The 19,259-nt window shown below is 47.7% G+C and overlaps 1 protein-coding gene across 1 annotated transcript in view; it reads left to right on the forward strand.

Annotated features, from left to right (window-relative positions):
• Positions 1-7,656: 7,656 nt before the first annotated feature.
• Positions 7,657-19,259, forward strand: part of DIS3 (DIS3 exosome endoribonuclease and 3'-5' exoribonuclease) — a 35,100-nt gene continuing 23,497 nt past the window's right edge. Inside the window, exons 1-5 of the mRNA XM_078881177.1 lie at positions 7,657-7,975; positions 13,570-13,727; positions 14,468-14,682; positions 15,948-16,018; positions 16,667-16,831. Of these exons, the coding sequence (XP_078737303.1) occupies positions 7,703-7,975; positions 13,570-13,727; positions 14,468-14,682; positions 15,948-16,018; positions 16,667-16,831 (882 nt within the window). The 5' untranslated portion in view covers positions 7,657-7,702. The remainder of the gene's footprint in view (positions 7,976-13,569; positions 13,728-14,467; positions 14,683-15,947; positions 16,019-16,666; positions 16,832-19,259) is intronic.

The following is a 19,259-nucleotide window of genomic DNA, read 5'->3' on the forward strand; positions in this document are numbered from 1 at the left end:
TGAGTGGTGAGGGTGAGTGGTGAGGGTGAGTGGTGAGGGTGAGTGGTGAGGGTGAGTGGTGATTGGTGAGGGTGTGATTGGAGAGGATGAGTGGTCAGGGTGAGTGGTGAGGGTGAGTGGTGAGCGGTGAGGGTGAGTGTTGAGGGTGAGTGGTGAGTAGGGATGGTGAGTGGTGAGCATGACTGGTGAGTGGTGAGGGAGAGTGGTGAGGGAGAGTGGTGAGGGTGAATGGTGAGGGTGAGTGGTGAGTGGTGAGGGTGAGTGGCAAGTGGTGAGGGTGAGTGGTGATTGGTGAGGGTGTGATTGGTGAGGATGAGTGGTGAGTAGTGAGGGTGAGTGGGGAGGGTGAGTGGTGGTTGTGAGTGGTGATTAGTGAGGGGTGAGTGGTGAGGGTGAGGTTGAGTGGTGAGGGGAGGTTGAGTGGTGAGGGTGAGTGGTGAGCGGTGAGGGTGAGCAGTGAGGGTGAGTGGTAATTGGTGAGGGTGTGATTGGTGAGGATGAGTGGTGAGTGGTGAGCGTGAGTGGTGAGGGTGAGTGGTGATTGTTGAGGGTGTGATTGGTGAGGATGAGTGGTGAGTAGTGAGTGTGAGTGGTGAGGGTGAGTGTTGAGTGATGAGGGTGAGTGGCGGTTATGAGTGGTGATTAGTGAGGGGTGATTAGTGAGGGGTGAGTGGTGAGGGTGAGCGGTGAGTGGTGAGGGTGAGCAGTGCGGGTGAGTGGTGATTGGTGAGGGTGTGATTGGTGAGGATGAGTGGTGAGTGGTCAGGGTGAGTGGTGAGCGGTGAGGGTGAGTGGTTGTTGTGAGGGTGAGTGGTGAGGGTGAGTGGTGAGGGTGAGTGGCGGTTGTGAGTGGTGATGGGTGAGTGGTGAGTGGTGAGGGGTGAGTGGTGAGCGTGAGTGGTGAGGGTGAGTGCTGAGGGTGAGTGCTGAGGGTGAGTGGTGAGAGAGTGGTTAGTTTTGAGGGTGAGTGGTGAGGTTGAGTGGTGAGGGTTAGTGGAGAGTGGTGAGTGGTGATTGGTCAGTGGTGATTGGTGAGGATGAATGGTGAGTAGTGAGGGTGAGGTGGTGTGGTGAGGGCGAGTGGTGGTTGTGACGGTGAGTGGTGAGGGTGAGTGGTGAGGCTGAATGGTGAGGGTGAATGGTGAGAGTGAGTGGTGAGTGGTGAGGGAGAGTGGTGAGGGATAGTGGTGAGGGTTAGTGGTGAGGGTTAGTGGTGAGGGTGAGTGGTGAGGGAGATTGGTGAGGGAGATTGGTGAGGGAGATTGGTGAGTGGTGAGTTGTGAGGGTGAATGGTGAATAGTGAGTGGGAGTGGTCAGTGGTGAGGATGAGTGGTCAGGGTGAGTTGTGAGTGGTGAATGGTGAGGGTGAATGATGAGTACAGTCAATATGCACTGCTGTAATCATAGCAGGTACCACCACCACATAATGTACTGCTGTCATCATAGCAGGTACCACCACAGTATGTACTGCTGTCGTCATAGCAGGTGCCACCACACTCGGTATGTACTGCTGTTATCATACCAGGTACCACCACCACAATATGTACTCCTCTCATCATAGCAGATACCACCACAGCAGTATGCACTGCTGTAATCATAGCAGGTTCCACCACAATATGCACTGCTGTCATCATAACAGGTACCAACACAGCAGTATGCACTGCTGTAGTGATAGCAGGTGCGACCTCAGTCGGTATACACTGCTGTAGTGATAGTAGATACTGCTATCGAGTTGGTAGATACCGCTATAGTAAATACTAAAACAGTCAGTATATACCGCTACAGTCAGTCAATACTGCTACAGTCAGTATATACTACTATACAGTCAGTACATCCAGAGGTGGGACAAAGTCATTGTTATGCAAGTCACAAGTAAGTCTCAAGTCTTTGCTCTCGAGTCCCGAGTCAAGTCGAGTCAAAGATGAGGCAAGTCCCAAGTCGAGTCAGAAGTCAAAGCCTGCAAGTCTCAAGTCGAGTCCAAAGTCCTACCATTTTAGTTTCGAGTCATTTCAAGTCCTCTTACCACAGAAATAACATTTATACAAATCATGTATGTCTGTAAGATTTGTATTTATTTAAACCTCTTTTTATACAATGACATTAATCAAACACAGTAAAAAACTGAAAATTTAATTTTCACAAAAAATGCTCTTATTTCAACAGCATATTGCACTAGAACAATGCACAGCAGCTTCAGTCCTGTATTGCATTGACCTCATATTGCAAAACAGTTTAACTTTCAAATAGACATGGGTTCTTTTAGCCTAAACTTTTTTAAACATGTCATCAATAAAATCCTCACTCCTCAAAATTATCACTTCTGAAAAACTGGACCAACCTGATAATATAATTGGAATGCCTCCATAGAGACTGGTGTGTATGAGAGAGAGAGAGAGCTGTGTGGACAGGTGATGAGCAGAGAGTGAGTGTGTGTGCGCATGCGTGCTGTGGACAGGTGGAGGGAGGCCCCTACACTGCATTGCATTTGCAAAAGATCAAATTGGCCAAAAGTCTGTCAGTCATTTGTGCACGATGGGGACGCAGAATGATGCCACCATGGCTGAAAACTCGCTCCACTGGAGCACTAGAAGCAGGCACTGCCAAGACTCGGATGGCTACTTGAAAGAGTGAAGGAAGAGTCTTACTGTTCAGTGCCCAGAACAAAAGGGCATTCTGTCCTTCTGCCATGTCAATGTAGTGACTTAGCTGTACTGCTGGTGGGGTCCCAACATCCCTTTTCTGCCTCTTATGGTATGCAGCAAACAGCCCTTCTCCTTCCATGTCCTCTAGTTCTTCTTCAGCAGGCACCGGCACAGGCACAGGTTGCTCCGTCTCTGCAGCATCTTTCAGGATCAATTCTAAAAAAACGTGTCACAACAGCAGAAACAAAAGAGCTCTTATTACCATTACTGATGTTGATGATACTGTGCAAGACTGAAAATTGTTATTATTGTTAAAGTCAGATTAATATCACATTAGATCCTAGATCAGATTAAGATCAAATTATTTTACGTTGCATTTAAGTTGCATTGCAAGTCAATAAGATTTACCTTTAACTCGTTGTGCCACCTCTGCCTTGATGTCACGGTTGACCAGCACATGGGGCTCAATCCACAGCAGACAAAAGGCTGGATCAAAGGCAGCTGCTTTCAGGTAGACTGTGTCTGAAAAGGGGGCAGTGATCCCTTCTTGAGACTGGGCCATTTTCACATGAATGAAGATCCCAAGAAATATTTTTTCCAGGGATGCCTGCAGACCTCTGACCAGGCCGCTCAGGAAACGAACTTGAGGCTTCAGCTTCTCAAGATGGTGATTGAGGGACAAGACGGATGGAACAACTGCACTGATTGTAATGACTTTCTCCCCCTGTGTCAAATCAGTTGCATCTCCGAACGGTTTCAAGATGTCCACCAACTCCTTCAGCAGATTCCACTCTCGTAGCGTGAATGACAGTTCTTTATGCCCGGCCTTCTCAAGAACTGCGCAGAGCTTTTGCTGATCACAATGAAGGACTGCTTTCACCTGCCGCAGTGTAGAATTCCACCTCGTGCTCACTGCAGCAGGGATGCCTCTGTGCTCCCCAAATTCACCATCGAATATGTCTTTAAACGTTGTGCTTGTGTGGAGCAGGGAGCTAAGTTTTGATAATTTGGAGAGAGAAGGACATGCCGCTTTTATTTCTTTCAAACCGTCTCCCACCACCAGCTGCAATGTGTGTGCAAAACACTGCAGGCGCTGTTTCTTTGCCATAGCAGCATCGACGGTTTGCTGGTCTTCTAGGGTTAAGTCATGCCATAGCTCAGGATCATCAAGATTATCTCCAGCATAATCATCTTCCTCCTGTTCGCTGGGGAAGCAGACCGTAAATGCCTTGCGCATGTTAGCAGCATTGTCACTAATTATATAGTCCAATTTAGCTTTGATGTTGTATTCATCACATATTGCCTCAAATTGGTCACAGATGCGCTCCGCTGTGTGAGAGCCTTTGAAGCGGTTGCAGGCCAAGAGATTTGTCTTTAGCTGTACCCTCTCTGCATCTCTCTCCATCTAGTGCACAGTGACACCAAGGAATCCCCTCATCTTTCGATCAGACCAAATGTCCACAGTGACTGAAACATGGTCAGTGTTGCTCAATTGAGTTTTTAACTTTGAACGTCTCTCCTCAGCAAGGCTCTCTGTTTTTGTGGTCAGCGTTCGGCGACAGACTGGGGTATACTTGCTGTCCAGCACAGCCAGAAAGTGACGAAAGCTCTTATTTTCCACAATAGATAGAGGAAAATTGCAATCAATAATCAAGTCAGACAGTATCGCATTGGAGATGGCCTTCTGCTGTGGGTGGCTCATGTTGTAACGCCCTACACGAGTGTCCAGGAATTGTGAGATTGAAGGCTGTTGTGGTTCATCTACGATGCTTTTGTTCATCTGGTATTCTTCATACCTGTAACAGAAAAGAATATGAAACAGATGTCAGAAAATCCCTTATAGCCACACATGTTGTATTTGAAACTACTCTTTACTCATATCAATGTTGTTGTGTTAATATTCATTGTCTATTGTACACTACGGTATACGATAATACATTTCAGTTTCAGTGTATGCAATATTAAGAATATTTTCACTGCTTCAAAAGTCATAAGAAAGCCCTTTCCCTCAAGAAACTGAAGTCATATGCTTTATAGCAGTGGTTTTCAAATTTGGGGACGGGGACCCCTGGGTGCCGCGAGGGGGTGCTAGGGGGCCATGGCAAGTTGGCATGAAAAGTATAGCAAAACAAAATAATTGAATAAATTAAATAAGTAAAATAAACCAAATTAAACCAAAAATAAGCTAAACAATATCCCCATTAGTTAAAAACTGCACTATAATAATCTATTGCATCTCTGAACATTACTACTATAATCGTTATTATTTTATTATATACTGTATATATCCCAGTGGTGCGCTGCCTCACAGACCTAGACTACGGTAGCACGCTATGTCCATGCGCTGCCTGCTGTTTGGGCATGATATGAAAAGGGAAGGCTAATGGTGGATCTTCTGTGACTGTGTCATCATTTTCCTCTTTACAGTGTATATGTCTTACTATGTTTCCTGTTGTACTTGGATGGGTTTAGGGATGCACCAACTCCATCGAGTTGTGAAAGGAGGTGCACAGAAAAAAGAGTGTGGCACGGCCCATGTCAGGGGGGCCTTGGCTGGAATCTACTGGTATATGGGGGGTCTTGTCATGGTAAAGTTTGGGAACCCCTGCTTTATAGTTCACTCTCTCCTGCACACCAGATTCCATGGTGCCTTGCTGCATCACACAGCAATTGCAGGTCTACTGCTGCCTCATTCATTGTTTAATTGTGATAGTTTATGTCTTCAGCGACAGTTCAGCTTAGTTGTGATTAACCAAAATTACATAAACGACCTCAATGAGGCAGCACACCAGCCACTCTGAAACTGAACGATTGAAAGAGTAAAACTGGAAGGCCTGTTTTTGTCTCATGTGTGTTGGAGAGACTGAGATATACATTTGTGTTTATCCGTCTAGCAGCAAGGTAGAAATGATACTTTAAAACGGACGTTGACATGATGTTGAAGAGGTTTTCCATCTGAGTGTGCTACACTCATGTACCTCATATAATCGGGGTTCAAAAATCCCTATTTTTGTAAGCATTAACCAGCAAGGGAGACGTGCGTTTACTGTCTCGTTGATACAGTAAATATGCAGCAGCTAGTAAGTTACGGTACATCCGATGAGGTGCTTAGCATTCGTTCAAAACTTACCTTTCTTTGTGCAACTTCAGGTGTCGAACAAAGTTAGACGTTGTGGCAGCACCGTCTGTAATCTTCGACCCGCATGTTTTGCAAATTGCAACTCGTTTTTTGTCGACTACATCGTAATTTTTATAGCCAAACGAAACTATCTTCGGTATCATTTTGCCAACTGGCGCGTTGTTGCTTGTTGCGCTTCATTGGTTGTCTTGCAATGTGCCTGCTTAGATGCTGTCCAATCAAAACAACGTGGGACTACAGTGATTGGATGTCGTGCAGGCAGCGCGCGTGCTCTCTGCATGCATACAGGTGGTGCACATTTTTTTCACAGATGCAGATAAACTGAGAGCGGCGCGGCCGTGTGAACATTTTTCCCCCCAGTTTTCATGGGAAGTAGCAAGTCTTCTCGAGTCAAAAGGCGCAAGTCCAAGTGAAGTCACGAGTCATTGATGTTAAAGTCCAAGTCGAGTTGCAAGTCTTTGTACATTTTGTCGAGTCGAGTCTGAAGTCATCAAATTCATGACTCGAGTCTGACTCGAGTCCAAGTCACATGACTCGAGTCCACACCTCTGGTACATACTACCACGGTGAGTAGCTACTAGAGTCAGTAGATACTATTATAGAGTGAGTAGATACTGCTATAGATTTTGTAGTTACTACTATAGTCAGTTGATACAACTATAGAGTCAGCAGATACTATACAGTTAGTCGTTACGAGTATATAGTCGGTAGATACTACTGTAGGCCCAGTAAATACTACTATGGTCAGTAGTTATTACAGTCACTAAATACTACTACACAGTCAGTAGCTACTACTGGCTCAGTAGATACTACGGTACAGTCAGTAGATACTACTACAGAGTCAATAGATACCACTTCCTCTGTTGTATGTAATATATACCTACGAGGGGTAAAGATATTTTTTGAGGGGGGGGGGGAGACCACAATTTTCGGAAACCTTTTGACATCAACTATTACCCCACACTTTCTAAAACTTTTTGGACTTGTGAAAGCCTCTTATATATTTGTTGGTGGAGAAATGTACAAACAGCCCACCGGGCTTTGACAATACCTTAGTATCTGTGTATATATATGTAAGGTTTTTAAGAAATATATTTTTCACCCGGGCAAAGCCGGGTACTTCCGCTAGTTGTCTATATTTATTTAAAGTTGCGCATTTTGATGTGACGTCACATTTCTCACCCCCCCCTCCCCGTCACACATCGTCACAAATGTATGACCCCCCCTCCCCCCCTAGGTGCGTGACGTCATTTATGGACGGCCCCTAAGCTGTGGCCACGACGGGAGGGCTTCAGGAGAGAATAATTTTTGTGATTGTATATCTGCTAGTTAATACGTTGTTATTATGATTACATACCTGTCAACCCATAGGGTTTACCCATATTATTGTACAGGGCGTACAGCCGTTTAAATACATGCGAAAATAAATATTATTTTTTGTCTATTCTAGATTTATTTTTGTCTATGCTAGATTTATTTTTTTCTATTCTAGATGTATTTTTGTCTATTCTAGATTTATTTTTGTCTATTCTAGATTTATTTTTGTCTATTTGTTTTTATTTCTCCCTTGTGATGGAAGTTGTAGGATGAACGTTGAGATTTATAAGGACACCGGGTGATCAATAATGTCTGAGTTGGTCTGTAATAAGGTAGGGCACTGATAGGGGCTTGACATGTATGTTATTATGGATTGATAAAGCAGACAAACAAATGTCAACATTTTTTTTCTAACTCATTAAATAAATAATTATTTTTGGTTATCAAATCGATTCCCCGAATCTACATGTGTTATTATATCTGCGCTTCGATTAGCGTAGGGCTCTGTAGCAGAATCGACGACGCTGCGATTCCTTCACGGAATCGATTCTTCCACCCACCACCACACACGAGGTCGTTTTGTGTGGCCCCGCAAAAAACCGCGATGCTCAAGTCCAGGACTTTCGTGAAGAAGAACCGCTCCGGCGGGGTCATGAAGGTGGTGAGGGAGCACTACCTGAGGGACGACATCGGCTGTGGCTGGGCCCTTTGCGTCGAGTGCGCGGCCTTAGCCGCTAAGACCGCGCCGCGGGCCCAGGAGCCGGCGGAAGGAGCAGGCCCCGCCGGGTTGTTGCAGGCCCGGCCCGGGGCGCGCAGCGGCCTCTGTGACGGTGGGGCCCACGTCGTGATTCCGGACAGCAACGTGGTGCTGCACCAGGTGAGGGCGAGGTGGCAGCGGGCGTTAAACGCTCACCCATTCACTCACGCGTTCACTCACCCATTCACTCACCCGTTCACTCACCCATTCACTCACCCATTCACTCAAACCACCAACTCACTCAAACCACCAACTCACTCAAACCACCATCTCACTCAAACCACCATCTCACTCAAACCACCAACTCACTCAAACCACCATCTCACTCAAACCACCATCTCACTCAAACCACCAACTCACTCAAACCACCATCTCACTCAAACCACCAACTCACTCAAACCACCATCTCACTCAAACCACCATCTCACTCAAACCACCAACTCACTCAAACCACCATCTCACTCAAACCACCAACTCACTCAAACCACCATCTCACTCAAACCACCAACTCACTCAAACCACCAACTCACTCAAACCACCATCTCACTCAAACCACCATCTCACTCAAACCACCAACTCACTCAAACCACCATCTCACTCAAACCACCAACTCACTCAAACCACCATCTCACTCAAACCACCATCTCACTCAAACCACCATCTCACTCAAACCACCATCTCACTCAAACCACCAACTAACTCAAACCACCATCTCACTCAAACCACCATCTCACTCAAACCACCATCTCACTCAAACCACCACCTCGCTCAAACCACCAACTCACTCAAACCACCAACTCACTCAAACCACCAACTCACTCAAACCACCATCTCACTCAAACCACCAACTCACCCAAACCACAATCTCACTCAAACCACCGACTCACTCAAACCACCAACTCACTCAAACCACCATCTCACTCAAACGACCAAATCACTCAAACCACCAACTCACTCAAACGACCAAATCACTCAAACCACCAACTCACCCAAACCACCATCTCACTCAAACCACCAACTCACTCAAACCACCAACTCACTCAAACCACCAACTCACTCAAACCACCAACTCACTCAAACCACCAACTCACTCAAACCACCAACTCACTCAAACCACCATCACTCAAACCACCAACTCACTCAAACCACCAACTCACTCAAACCACCATCTCACTCAAACCACCACTCACTCAAACCACCATCTCACTCAAACCACCAACTCACTCAAACCACCATCTCACTCAAACCACAAACTCACTCAAACCGCCAACTCACCCAAACCACCATCTCATTCAAACCACCAACTCACTCAAACCACCAACTCACTCAAACCACCATCACTCAAACCACCAACTCACTCAAACCACCATCTCACTCAAACCACCACTCACTCAAACCACCATCTCACTCAAACCACCACTCACTCAAACCACCAACTCACTCAAACCACCAACTCGCTCAAACCACCAACTCACTCAAACCACCAACTCACTCAAACCACCAACTCACCCAAACCACCATCTCACTCAAACCACCAACTCACTCAAACCACCATCTCACTCAAACCACCACTCACTCAAACCACCAACTCACTCAAACTACCAACTCGCTCAAACCACCAACTCACTCAAACCACCAACTCGCTCAAACCACCAACTCACTCAAACCACCAACTCGCTCAAACCACCAACTCACTCAAACCACCAACTCACTCAAAACACCAACTCACCCAAACCACCAACTCACTCAAACCACCAACTCACTCAAACCACCAACTCACTCAAACCACCATCTCACCCAAACCACCAACTCACTCAAACCACCAACTCACTCAAACCACCATCTCACCCAAACCACCAACTCACTCAAACCACCATCTCACTCAAATCACCATCTCACTCAAACCACCATCTCACTCAAACCACCATCTCACTCAAACCACCAACTCACTCAAACCACCATCTCACTCAAACCACCAACTCACTCAAACCACCATCTCACTCAAACCACCATCTCACTTAAACCACCAACTCACTCAAACCACCAACTCACTCAAACCACCATCTCACTCAAACCACCAACTCACTCAAACCACCAACTCACTCAAACCACCAACTCACTCAAACCACCAACTCACTCAAACCACCAACTCACTCAAACCACCATCTCACTCAAACCACCAACTCACTCAAACCACCAACTCACTCAAACCACCAACTCACTCAAACCACCATCTCACTCAAACCACCAACTCACTCAAACCACCAACTCGCTCAAACCACCAACTCACTCAAACCACCATCTCACTCAAACCACCAACTCACCCAAACCACCAACTCACTCAAACCACCATCTCACTCAAACCACCAACTCACTCAAACCACCAACTCACTCAAACCACCATCTCACCCAAACCACCAACTCACTCAAACCACCAACTCACTCAAACCACCATCTCACCGAAACCACCAACTCACTCAAACCACCAACTCACTCAAACCACTAACTCACTCAAACTACCAACTCACTCAAACCACCAACTCACTCAAACCACCAACTCACTCAAACCACCATCTCACCCAAACCACCAACTCACCCAAACCACCAACTCACTCAAACCACCATCTCACTCAAATCACCATCTCACTCAAACCACCAACTCTCTCAAACCACCATCTCACTCAAACCACCAACTCACTCAAACCACCATCTCACTCAAACCACCAACTCACTCAAACCACCATCTCACTTAAACCACCATCTCACTCAAACCACCATCTCACTTAAACCACCAACTCACTCAAACCACCATCTCACTCAAACCACCATCTCACTCAAACCACCAACTCACTCAAACCACCAACTCACTCAAACCACCAACTCACTCAAACCACCAACTCACTCAAACCACCATCTCACTTAAACCACCATCTCACTCAAACCACAACTCACTCAAACCACCAACTCACTCAAACCACCAACTCACTCAAACCACCAACTCACTCAAACCACCAACTCATTCAAACCACCATCTCACTCAAACCACCATCTCACTCAAACCACAACTCACTCAAACCACCAACTCACTCAAACCACCAACTCACTCAAACCACCATCTCACTCAAACCACCATCTCACTCAAACCACCATCTCACTCAAACCACCATCTCACTCAAACCACCAACTCACTCAAACCACCAACTCACTCAAACCACCATCTCACTCAAACCACCATCTCACTCAAACCACCAACTCACTCAAACCACCATCTCACTCAAACCACCATCTCACTCAAACCACCAACTCACTCAAACCACCAACTCACTCAAACCACCAACTCACTCAAACCACCAACTCACTCAAACCACCATCTCACTCAAACCACCATCTCACTCAAACCACCAACTCACTCAAACCACCAACTCACTCAAACCACCAACTCACTCAAACCACCAACTCACTCAAACCACCAACTCACTCAAACCACCAACTCACTCAAACCACCATCTCACTCAAACCACCAACTCACTCAAACCACCAACTCACTCAAACCACCATCTCACTCACACCACCATCTCACTCAAACCACCAACTCACTCAAACCACCATCTCACTCACACCACCATCTCACTCAAACCACCAACTCACTCAAACCACCAACTCGCTCAAACCACAAACTCGCTCAAACCACCATCTCACTGAAACCACCAACTCACTCAAACCACCATCTCACTCAAACCACCATCTCACTCAAACCACCATCTCACTCAAACCACAACTCACTCAAACCACCAACTCACTCAAACCACCAACTCACTCAAACCACCAACTCACTCAAACCATCAACTCACTCAAACCACCAACTCACTCAAACCACCATCTCACTCAAACCACAACTCACTCAAACCACCAACTCACTCAAACCACCAACTCACTCAAACCACCAACTCACTCAAACCACCAACTCACTCAATCCACCATCTCACTCAAACCACCATCTCACTCAAACAACCAAATCACTCAAACCACTATTTCACTCAAACCACCAACTCACTTAAACCACCATCTCACTCAAACCACCAACTCACTTAAACCACCATCACTCAAACCACCAACTCACTCACACCACCATCTCACTCAAACCACCAACTCACTTAAACCACCATCACTCAAACCACCAACTCACTCACACCACCATCTCACTCAAACCACCAACTCACTCACACCACCATCTCACTCAAACCACCATCTCACTCAAACCACCATCTCACTCAAACCACCATCTCACTCAAACCACCATCTCACTCAAACCACCATCTCACGCACTCACCCGATGAGCGACTCACTCGGCTGAGTGCACTTGCACGCTCACCAGGGGTTTGCTCATCAGATGTAAAAGGTTGAAGGTTAAGGTGCAGACAGCCCTGAAAATGTCTTGGCTCACGCCACTGCAAGTGGAAGGGACTCAAACTAGAGGGAAGCTCCCTTCTGGAGGATATGTTGTTGAGCCAGATGAATTGCCGATGGACTACCCATTGACACTGCTGAGTGAACAACGGCAGGGCCTGTGACGGGGGGATTTAAGAAACGGTTCAATCACCTGCCGCGCTTGGAGGACGAACCGGCGGCATTAGGGTTGCAAGCCCAGTGTTATAACCGTCACATTCTGGCAGCATCATAATCTGAATATTTTTCCTGGATCAATCCGATGAGCTATAAAGCTCTTTTTCACAGATGTCCAGCACCACTTAATTCATCATTTGGATGAGGGGTTCCTGAACCAGGTGAGAGACAGATTTGTCCTCTACCAGGTGAGGTCGGGCAATTTTACTTCTCACTTCACCTACCTCACCTCAACAGGTAAGGTAGGAAAATCATTGCTCCTGAACTAGGTGAGAGCCCAACCAGGTGTGACCTGTGGTGCATAAGGGGACCACACCAATGATAAAAAAGTACTAAACTATTTTGTATTTATTTACCAAGGCTACATCTATTATAGTAGCCACTATGCCTGACCAGTGTTACTCACTCATTTCCACTGTTACCTATTATTATGTTTATTGTGCGGACCCACCACAATGTGTTATACCCCTGCTACAACTTTATCACCTTAGTTCTCACCTGATCTCCGATGCTAAGCAGAGTTAAGCCTGGGCTTGCCTGAGCTACAGACGTGTGACTGTCAGGTGACCAGGGGATGGCAGTGCTGAGTGTTATCTTCAACTGCAAGCCGAATGTGACGAGTTGTCGACTGACAGGCAAAGCTGTTCCAGCTCAGCGCTCAGACCTCTTGAGACACACACCCACATTACGACCATATGATATAATAATGTTTAGTTTTAGGTGGAGCGACGTTCATGCAAATTGCATGAACAATGTCACTGCAGCCAAGCGGTGAGCCGGCACCAACAATTGCCCAAGCTCTATATACCAATATATTTCGGCCAATTTATGCGTGTTTATTCATGTAGGGGGGGCAACACTTTATCCCATACAGAAGGGACAGATAATATTAGTCCACATTTTGCTCTACTGCCTTCTGGCATAACTAGGGTATGGCACTTCCTGCATGCTCACGAGAAGGAAGTTTCGCAACATTTGTGTGATCCACGAACCCTCACCTCAACGGTACTGGATTACAGGTGTGCACCACCGCCGCCCGGCTAATGAATGCGCCCCTCGTGTGTACGTTTGCGTGTGTGCCTGCTTCTCAGATTGACCTGCTGGAGGACCCGTGCCTGCTTAACGTGGTGATTCTGCAGACCGTGTTGCAGGAGATCCGCCATCGCTCCGCTCCCGTCTACAAGAGACTCCGCGACATCATCTCAACTCCGCAGAAACACTTCTACGCCTTCACCAATGAGCACCATCGGTAGACGCAGCTCTCCCACCGGTCCTAGGCATCTCGCCAATCCAGTGTGCACGGCACACAAATTGACGCCTCCTTACTTCTGAACTGTGGCATATGGTGGCGGTTGGTGGCGCAAAATCTCGGTGGGACTGTTTCCCGGTGACACGAGGGCCAGCGGATTTGGTGGCATAGTGACGTTGTGCATAAGGCTGCCCCTGTCCAGATGGCCAAGGATTGGTAGCTGATTTTTTGGCCAGGGTTGAAATTAATTGCACTCCTTTCATTGAATTGTGGCACTCCCGTGGGTGGGGTTTGAATTGTATGTTTGTTGAACTTCCTTCACACAGTACATAGCCAACTGTGCTACGTACAGTTGAGATAGTAAACTGTGCATCTGATTTGGCTGGTTGGACTGAACACCCCCGTGGCTTGAATTACTGAGCGGAAAGGCGTTTTATAAATGTAATTTATAATTATTAAATACATTTCTTGTCATTAAAACTGGATTCCTGAAGGCGTTTCCAACACTCGGAGGGAAACCTCGGACATAATGCTTAACAACTCACGGATCTACATGCTTTACACTTCTCGCACAGCTGTGCTCATTTTACTGCCCCAGAAGAGGTACGATTTTCCTAGTCGACCTCTTAAGCGCCATTTCAACTCCACAATTTTGTTACTGTGACTCGCGTGCAATTGATTACACAGCAACGCCCAGTGTGATTGTCTAACAGCGCTGTAACTTGATTGTCGTGTCTCAGAGACACGTACGTGGAGCAGGAGAAGGGGGAGTCTTCCAATGACCGTAACGACCGAGCCATCCGCGTGGCCGCCCGCTGGTACAACCAGCACCTGGCCAAGGCATCGGAGGAGTCCGGGCGCGATGAAAATGGCGATCCGCCCACAGTGCTGCTCGTGACGAATGACCGCGAGAACCGGGAGAAGGCGCGTGCTGAGGGGTTGCAAGCGTACACCGGTATGTGAGCAGTTCCGGCGCCGCCGCTTTATACGATGGGAACATGCACTGGTTTTCTCAAGAGATGAGAGGGTTCATTTCGGGCCAAGTCAACCTAGAAGAGGGCCAAACTACAGTATCACCATTCATATCTTACTGGCCACCAATGCTAACTCTTGTCACTCTGCTTTGCACATGTAACAGCCCTCTTTGTCAATCCGCTGCTGGGCGTGGGCCTCGTTCTGTGCGAGGTTGTGCGAGGTTGTTTGACTGTACGAATGTGCGTTCACACTACGCGTTTTGGCCTTAACACGGTTTTACCTTTTTATGGAAAGTTTTTAGATTTTAACGTTCAACCGCGCTCGCTACCTTGCAAGTGTAGCGCGTGGTCACGGACTACTTTTCTGAGCGGCGTCGGTGTTAGCAGTGTTGTTGGATGATGCTTGAAGCTGTCGTACTGATGTATGCTGTGATACCCGGCATGCCTTCCTCTTCCTCGGTATTTGTTCCAGCAGGATCTTTGCGGGGAGCGTTATCTCACTCCCTTATCTTTTTCGCTCACCATATCTCTCACTTGAGATTTAAATAAGGGAGTGTCATACTTAGCATGTTGATAGAGATACTATATAAACACAACACATTTTTAAATAAACATGTAAAACAGTGTACTATACTATCAAAAACAATTAAATTACGGGCTGGAACGGCACCCCCACCTTTACCGTTATTTGTTATGGGAAAATTACTCCCACTGAACACGAATTAGTTTCACTTGACAATTGTCAGGAACGCAATCCCCGTGTTAAGCGAGGACTTGCTGTATTTCACCACTCTGGTCAGTGCGGGTTGGTGACAACGATAGCACGGAACAAAACAATGGATATTGCTTCACCGCCCTATGCTGCCCACCATAGCCTATAACAATCTGCTGCAGTTGACTTTACCAAAGGCTGCTTTATAATACTCCAATGGCATGACAACAATACGATGATAATATCCGAGTGGATGGGAGCCTCGGAAAGAACGATTTGCCCCCCACCTTCGCGATTGAATGAATACCACGGCTCGGGACCGTGATCCCATTTAAGGATCCCTCTCTTTAACAGTGGTAAATGTAGTGCCTCTTGTTAAACAGTGCTTCAGTTAAACAGGAAAATGAATAAATCCAGCAGGCGTGACTTGAAAAATAACAAATTTACATTTTGGGTGGCACTTTAAATCGTCCGGTAAATTGTGTCGCTGATTATAATTTCTGCGTTTATCTGCGTGTGTCTGTGTACCCCCAGTGGAGGAATACGTGCGGAGCTTGCTGGACAACCCTGAGTTGATTGACCGTCTGGCACTGGCCTCGGAGCAGGTGAGACTCCGTATGCGTGCATCAGCTCTGCCCCCCCTCATTTTTATGGTGCGGGCCTGTACCCTTGTCCAACCCCTCACTTCTGCGCTGCATCAAGCTGCCTCACTGAAGAAAGGGACACTTGTCTTGCGCCGAGTACGATGTTTCGCTGGTTGTAATCGCCAGCGAAACGGCATACTCGAATTGTAAGTGTTGTGGGTTTACTCTCCAATACACTGGCATGCTGCAGTAGTAACTAATTAACACGTTTTGTTTTACGTAACAAACCTTACTAATTGGCTGTACCGGGTTAACGACACACATTTACGCGATCTTACCCAAAAAACCTTTATTATGGATAATATTGGTCGCGAAAGAATACGTATTATACAGCTCCCTTTTAGAACGTCTCATCCTCACCAGCCATGGTCAATCAATCAAATAAATCCTAGATTTATAACGTGGCATATTTAGCAAAAAGCAGAGACGGAAGCGTGGAACTTTAGATGTAGCTCTATGATATCCGCTTTTGTGGAACGTTCTCTAACATGGATGGCCGTACTGCTCTGAGATAAATCAGACTGGATCCTTCGTCTCGTTACGTAATGGCGGTTGCAAAATTGCTGTTGACGCGTGCATGTGCCGTGCGTGTGCTGTGTACGCGCGCAGGATGTGGTGGAGTCCCGGGTAATCTTCCCCGAACATCTCCCGCTGTCCCAGCTGCAGCAAGGTGTGCGCTCCGGCCGGTTTGTCCAGGGAACCTTCCTTGCGAGTCGGGAGAATTACCTGGAGGGGACTTTGAGGGTGCGAGGGGACGGTGACAGTGATAAAGAGGTACGAGTTTCACAAGCGTGCGTCTGGTGGGAACAATGCTGTTCGATTGTATCTGTGTGAGTTTTAAAAACAAATTTATAATGAAGCAGTGGCATAGCGTTCTTGGCATGACCTTTACTGCAAGGCTGCAGTAAAGGTTAAGAGCTACTGGGCTAAAATATTTGTACAGTGGTACCTCGGTATACGTCGTTAATTTGTTCCAGAAGGTAGGACTTATACTGAAAATGACGTATACCAAAATACATTTTCCCATAAATAAAAGGAAAGGAAATAATCCGTTCCAGAATATAAGAAATGATATTTTATATGGCATATTTTACATTAATGGGGTTGTATAAAATAATTTAGACACTACTTATTACTAAAATGCATACATAAATTTAAATAAATGCATAAATTAATTAAATACATTGAAATCAAAATAACATTTAACATCACTTTACCTTGCTCAGAGGAGTTGAATGAATTCGCAAAAAATTCACGTTAAAATGACACAAAACTCGTGAATAATTCACAGAGAGTTATAGCAAGGATTGTGCACTGAACGAGATCTACAGGCAGACTGAGGAGCGGCGCTTTGTTTCAGTCGTGAACGGGATATACGTGGGTACGCGGTGACTCATCCCGACCCATACAAGTTCTAGCAAGCGTGTCGTATCCCAAGTGTAATAAACGACTGGACCACGATGTCTGGCTCAGTGTCCTTTATTCGGTTCGTGCTGTACACCCACACGGCTGTCTTTACTCTGTAGCTTCTCCACGGTGCTGACTCCAATGTCGGCCCGATCCACAACAGCAGCTCCGCTGCTGTTTCTCTCACACAGCCCCCCTTGGCTGTACTCGCTGCAACTCCTCTCCCTCCGCAGCTCTGACAGCCTCTTGCTGTCTCTCTCTCTCTCCGCAGCTCCTCCTGGCAGCCACACCGCTGCCTCTAACACGCAGCCCTCTCTCTCTCTCTCTCCGCAGCTCCTCCTGGCAGCCACACCGCTGCCTCTAACACGCAGCCCTTCTGGCTGTCTCCTCTGCAGCTGCACACCACTCCGCAGCTTCCTCTTATCTTCGGGGTTGGCTCCCGATGGCCGTCGGCGCCCCCCCCTCTCCACACTCGCCCGCGTGGCCTCACTCTTTTCCGCTCATACCCCGACTGCCTTCCCCTTCCGGTTTACCCGCTTAAGGACCCGAACCTTCCCCCCACGTCACATGACTCCACCCCCCGTGACGTCACATCCGGAAGGTCGCTTACGCCCGCATTACACCACCCTCCCCCGTAGAAAAATCCCAGCCGACCTCGGCTGACCAATAGCAAATCGTAATGCGGCGAACCGAGCTTCCCCCCCTAAAGGACACTAAGCATACAATGTAACAGCAAGAACAACAACAACAACGCAATTAACATCAACGAACGTACAAAAAGCATGCAATAAATACAACTGTAAGAAGAAAAATAACAAGACAACAACAATCAACGAAACGTAAGCGATTTGGAACGTGTGCGGGTCGCCGGCCCGTCCCGGACGGTCGGCGGCCCACTCGCAGAACGGGAACGCGATGAAAGTCGAGGAATGACAGGGGGTAATCCCCCTGTCGCAGCTGGAAGTCCACCGCCGTCCCGTGTCTCTAAAGAGTTAGTCTTGGGCTTGTCCTGTGACCGTGCCCGCAGCTGGGTCGGAAGGGCTGCAGGGCTCGAAGGTCCCGCAGACCTGGCAGGCGTCCTCCGAGCAGGGCCCCTCGTCCCCCGCAATGTCACGGCCGGCCTGTCTGTTTCGGAGGATCTTTAGCCGACTTGACCGGTGCCGAGGCCTCCTGCTGCGGCGGAGCCGGGAAGCGGGCCCAGCAGTCTCTGGCGTAGTGGCCCCTACGCCTGCAGCGGAAACATTCGGCCTCGTTGCGCCGAAGCGCAGGCCTCGCCTCCTGACGGCCCCGTTCTGGTAGCGCCGCGCGCGGTCTCGGCCCGCCGCGTCCCGTCCATGGAGCGGAGGCGGCCGTCAGTTGTTGAGGGCCCCGGTCATCCGGAACATAGACAGCCTGCGCAGGGTTCCACCCCAGCGCATCCCCTTCTTTGACGGGCCCCCCCGTCCACGCCGTCACTTGTTTCCAGCGACGGAGGTTGAATTGCGCATCGAGACACTTAGCAGCCGTCCGGGAAGTTAGCTTCTCATGCCCACACACAGGCATGGGGATCCCTAGATCCCGAGACAGCTCCAACATTTTCCCTAATATGAGAGGCTCGAGCAGGTCCTGTGGCGTCTCAGGATAAGCTGCCATGGCCAGCTCCAGCACCGCACCCCTGAACGCCACGGGCGACTCCTCTGGTGCTCGTTGTCGTTGAGCGAATCGCCGATGCGCATCATCTGGTGGCTCATAAGCATCGGCCATTTCTTGAAAAACACCACATAAAGTTGCCTTCTTATCGGTCGTTATGGAACGG

The sequence above is a fragment of the Lampetra fluviatilis genome, chromosome 60, assembly GCF_964198595.1.
Source record: "Lampetra fluviatilis chromosome 60, kcLamFluv1.1, whole genome shotgun sequence".
Taxonomy (NCBI): Eukaryota; Metazoa; Chordata; class Hyperoartia; order Petromyzontiformes; family Petromyzontidae; genus Lampetra; species Lampetra fluviatilis.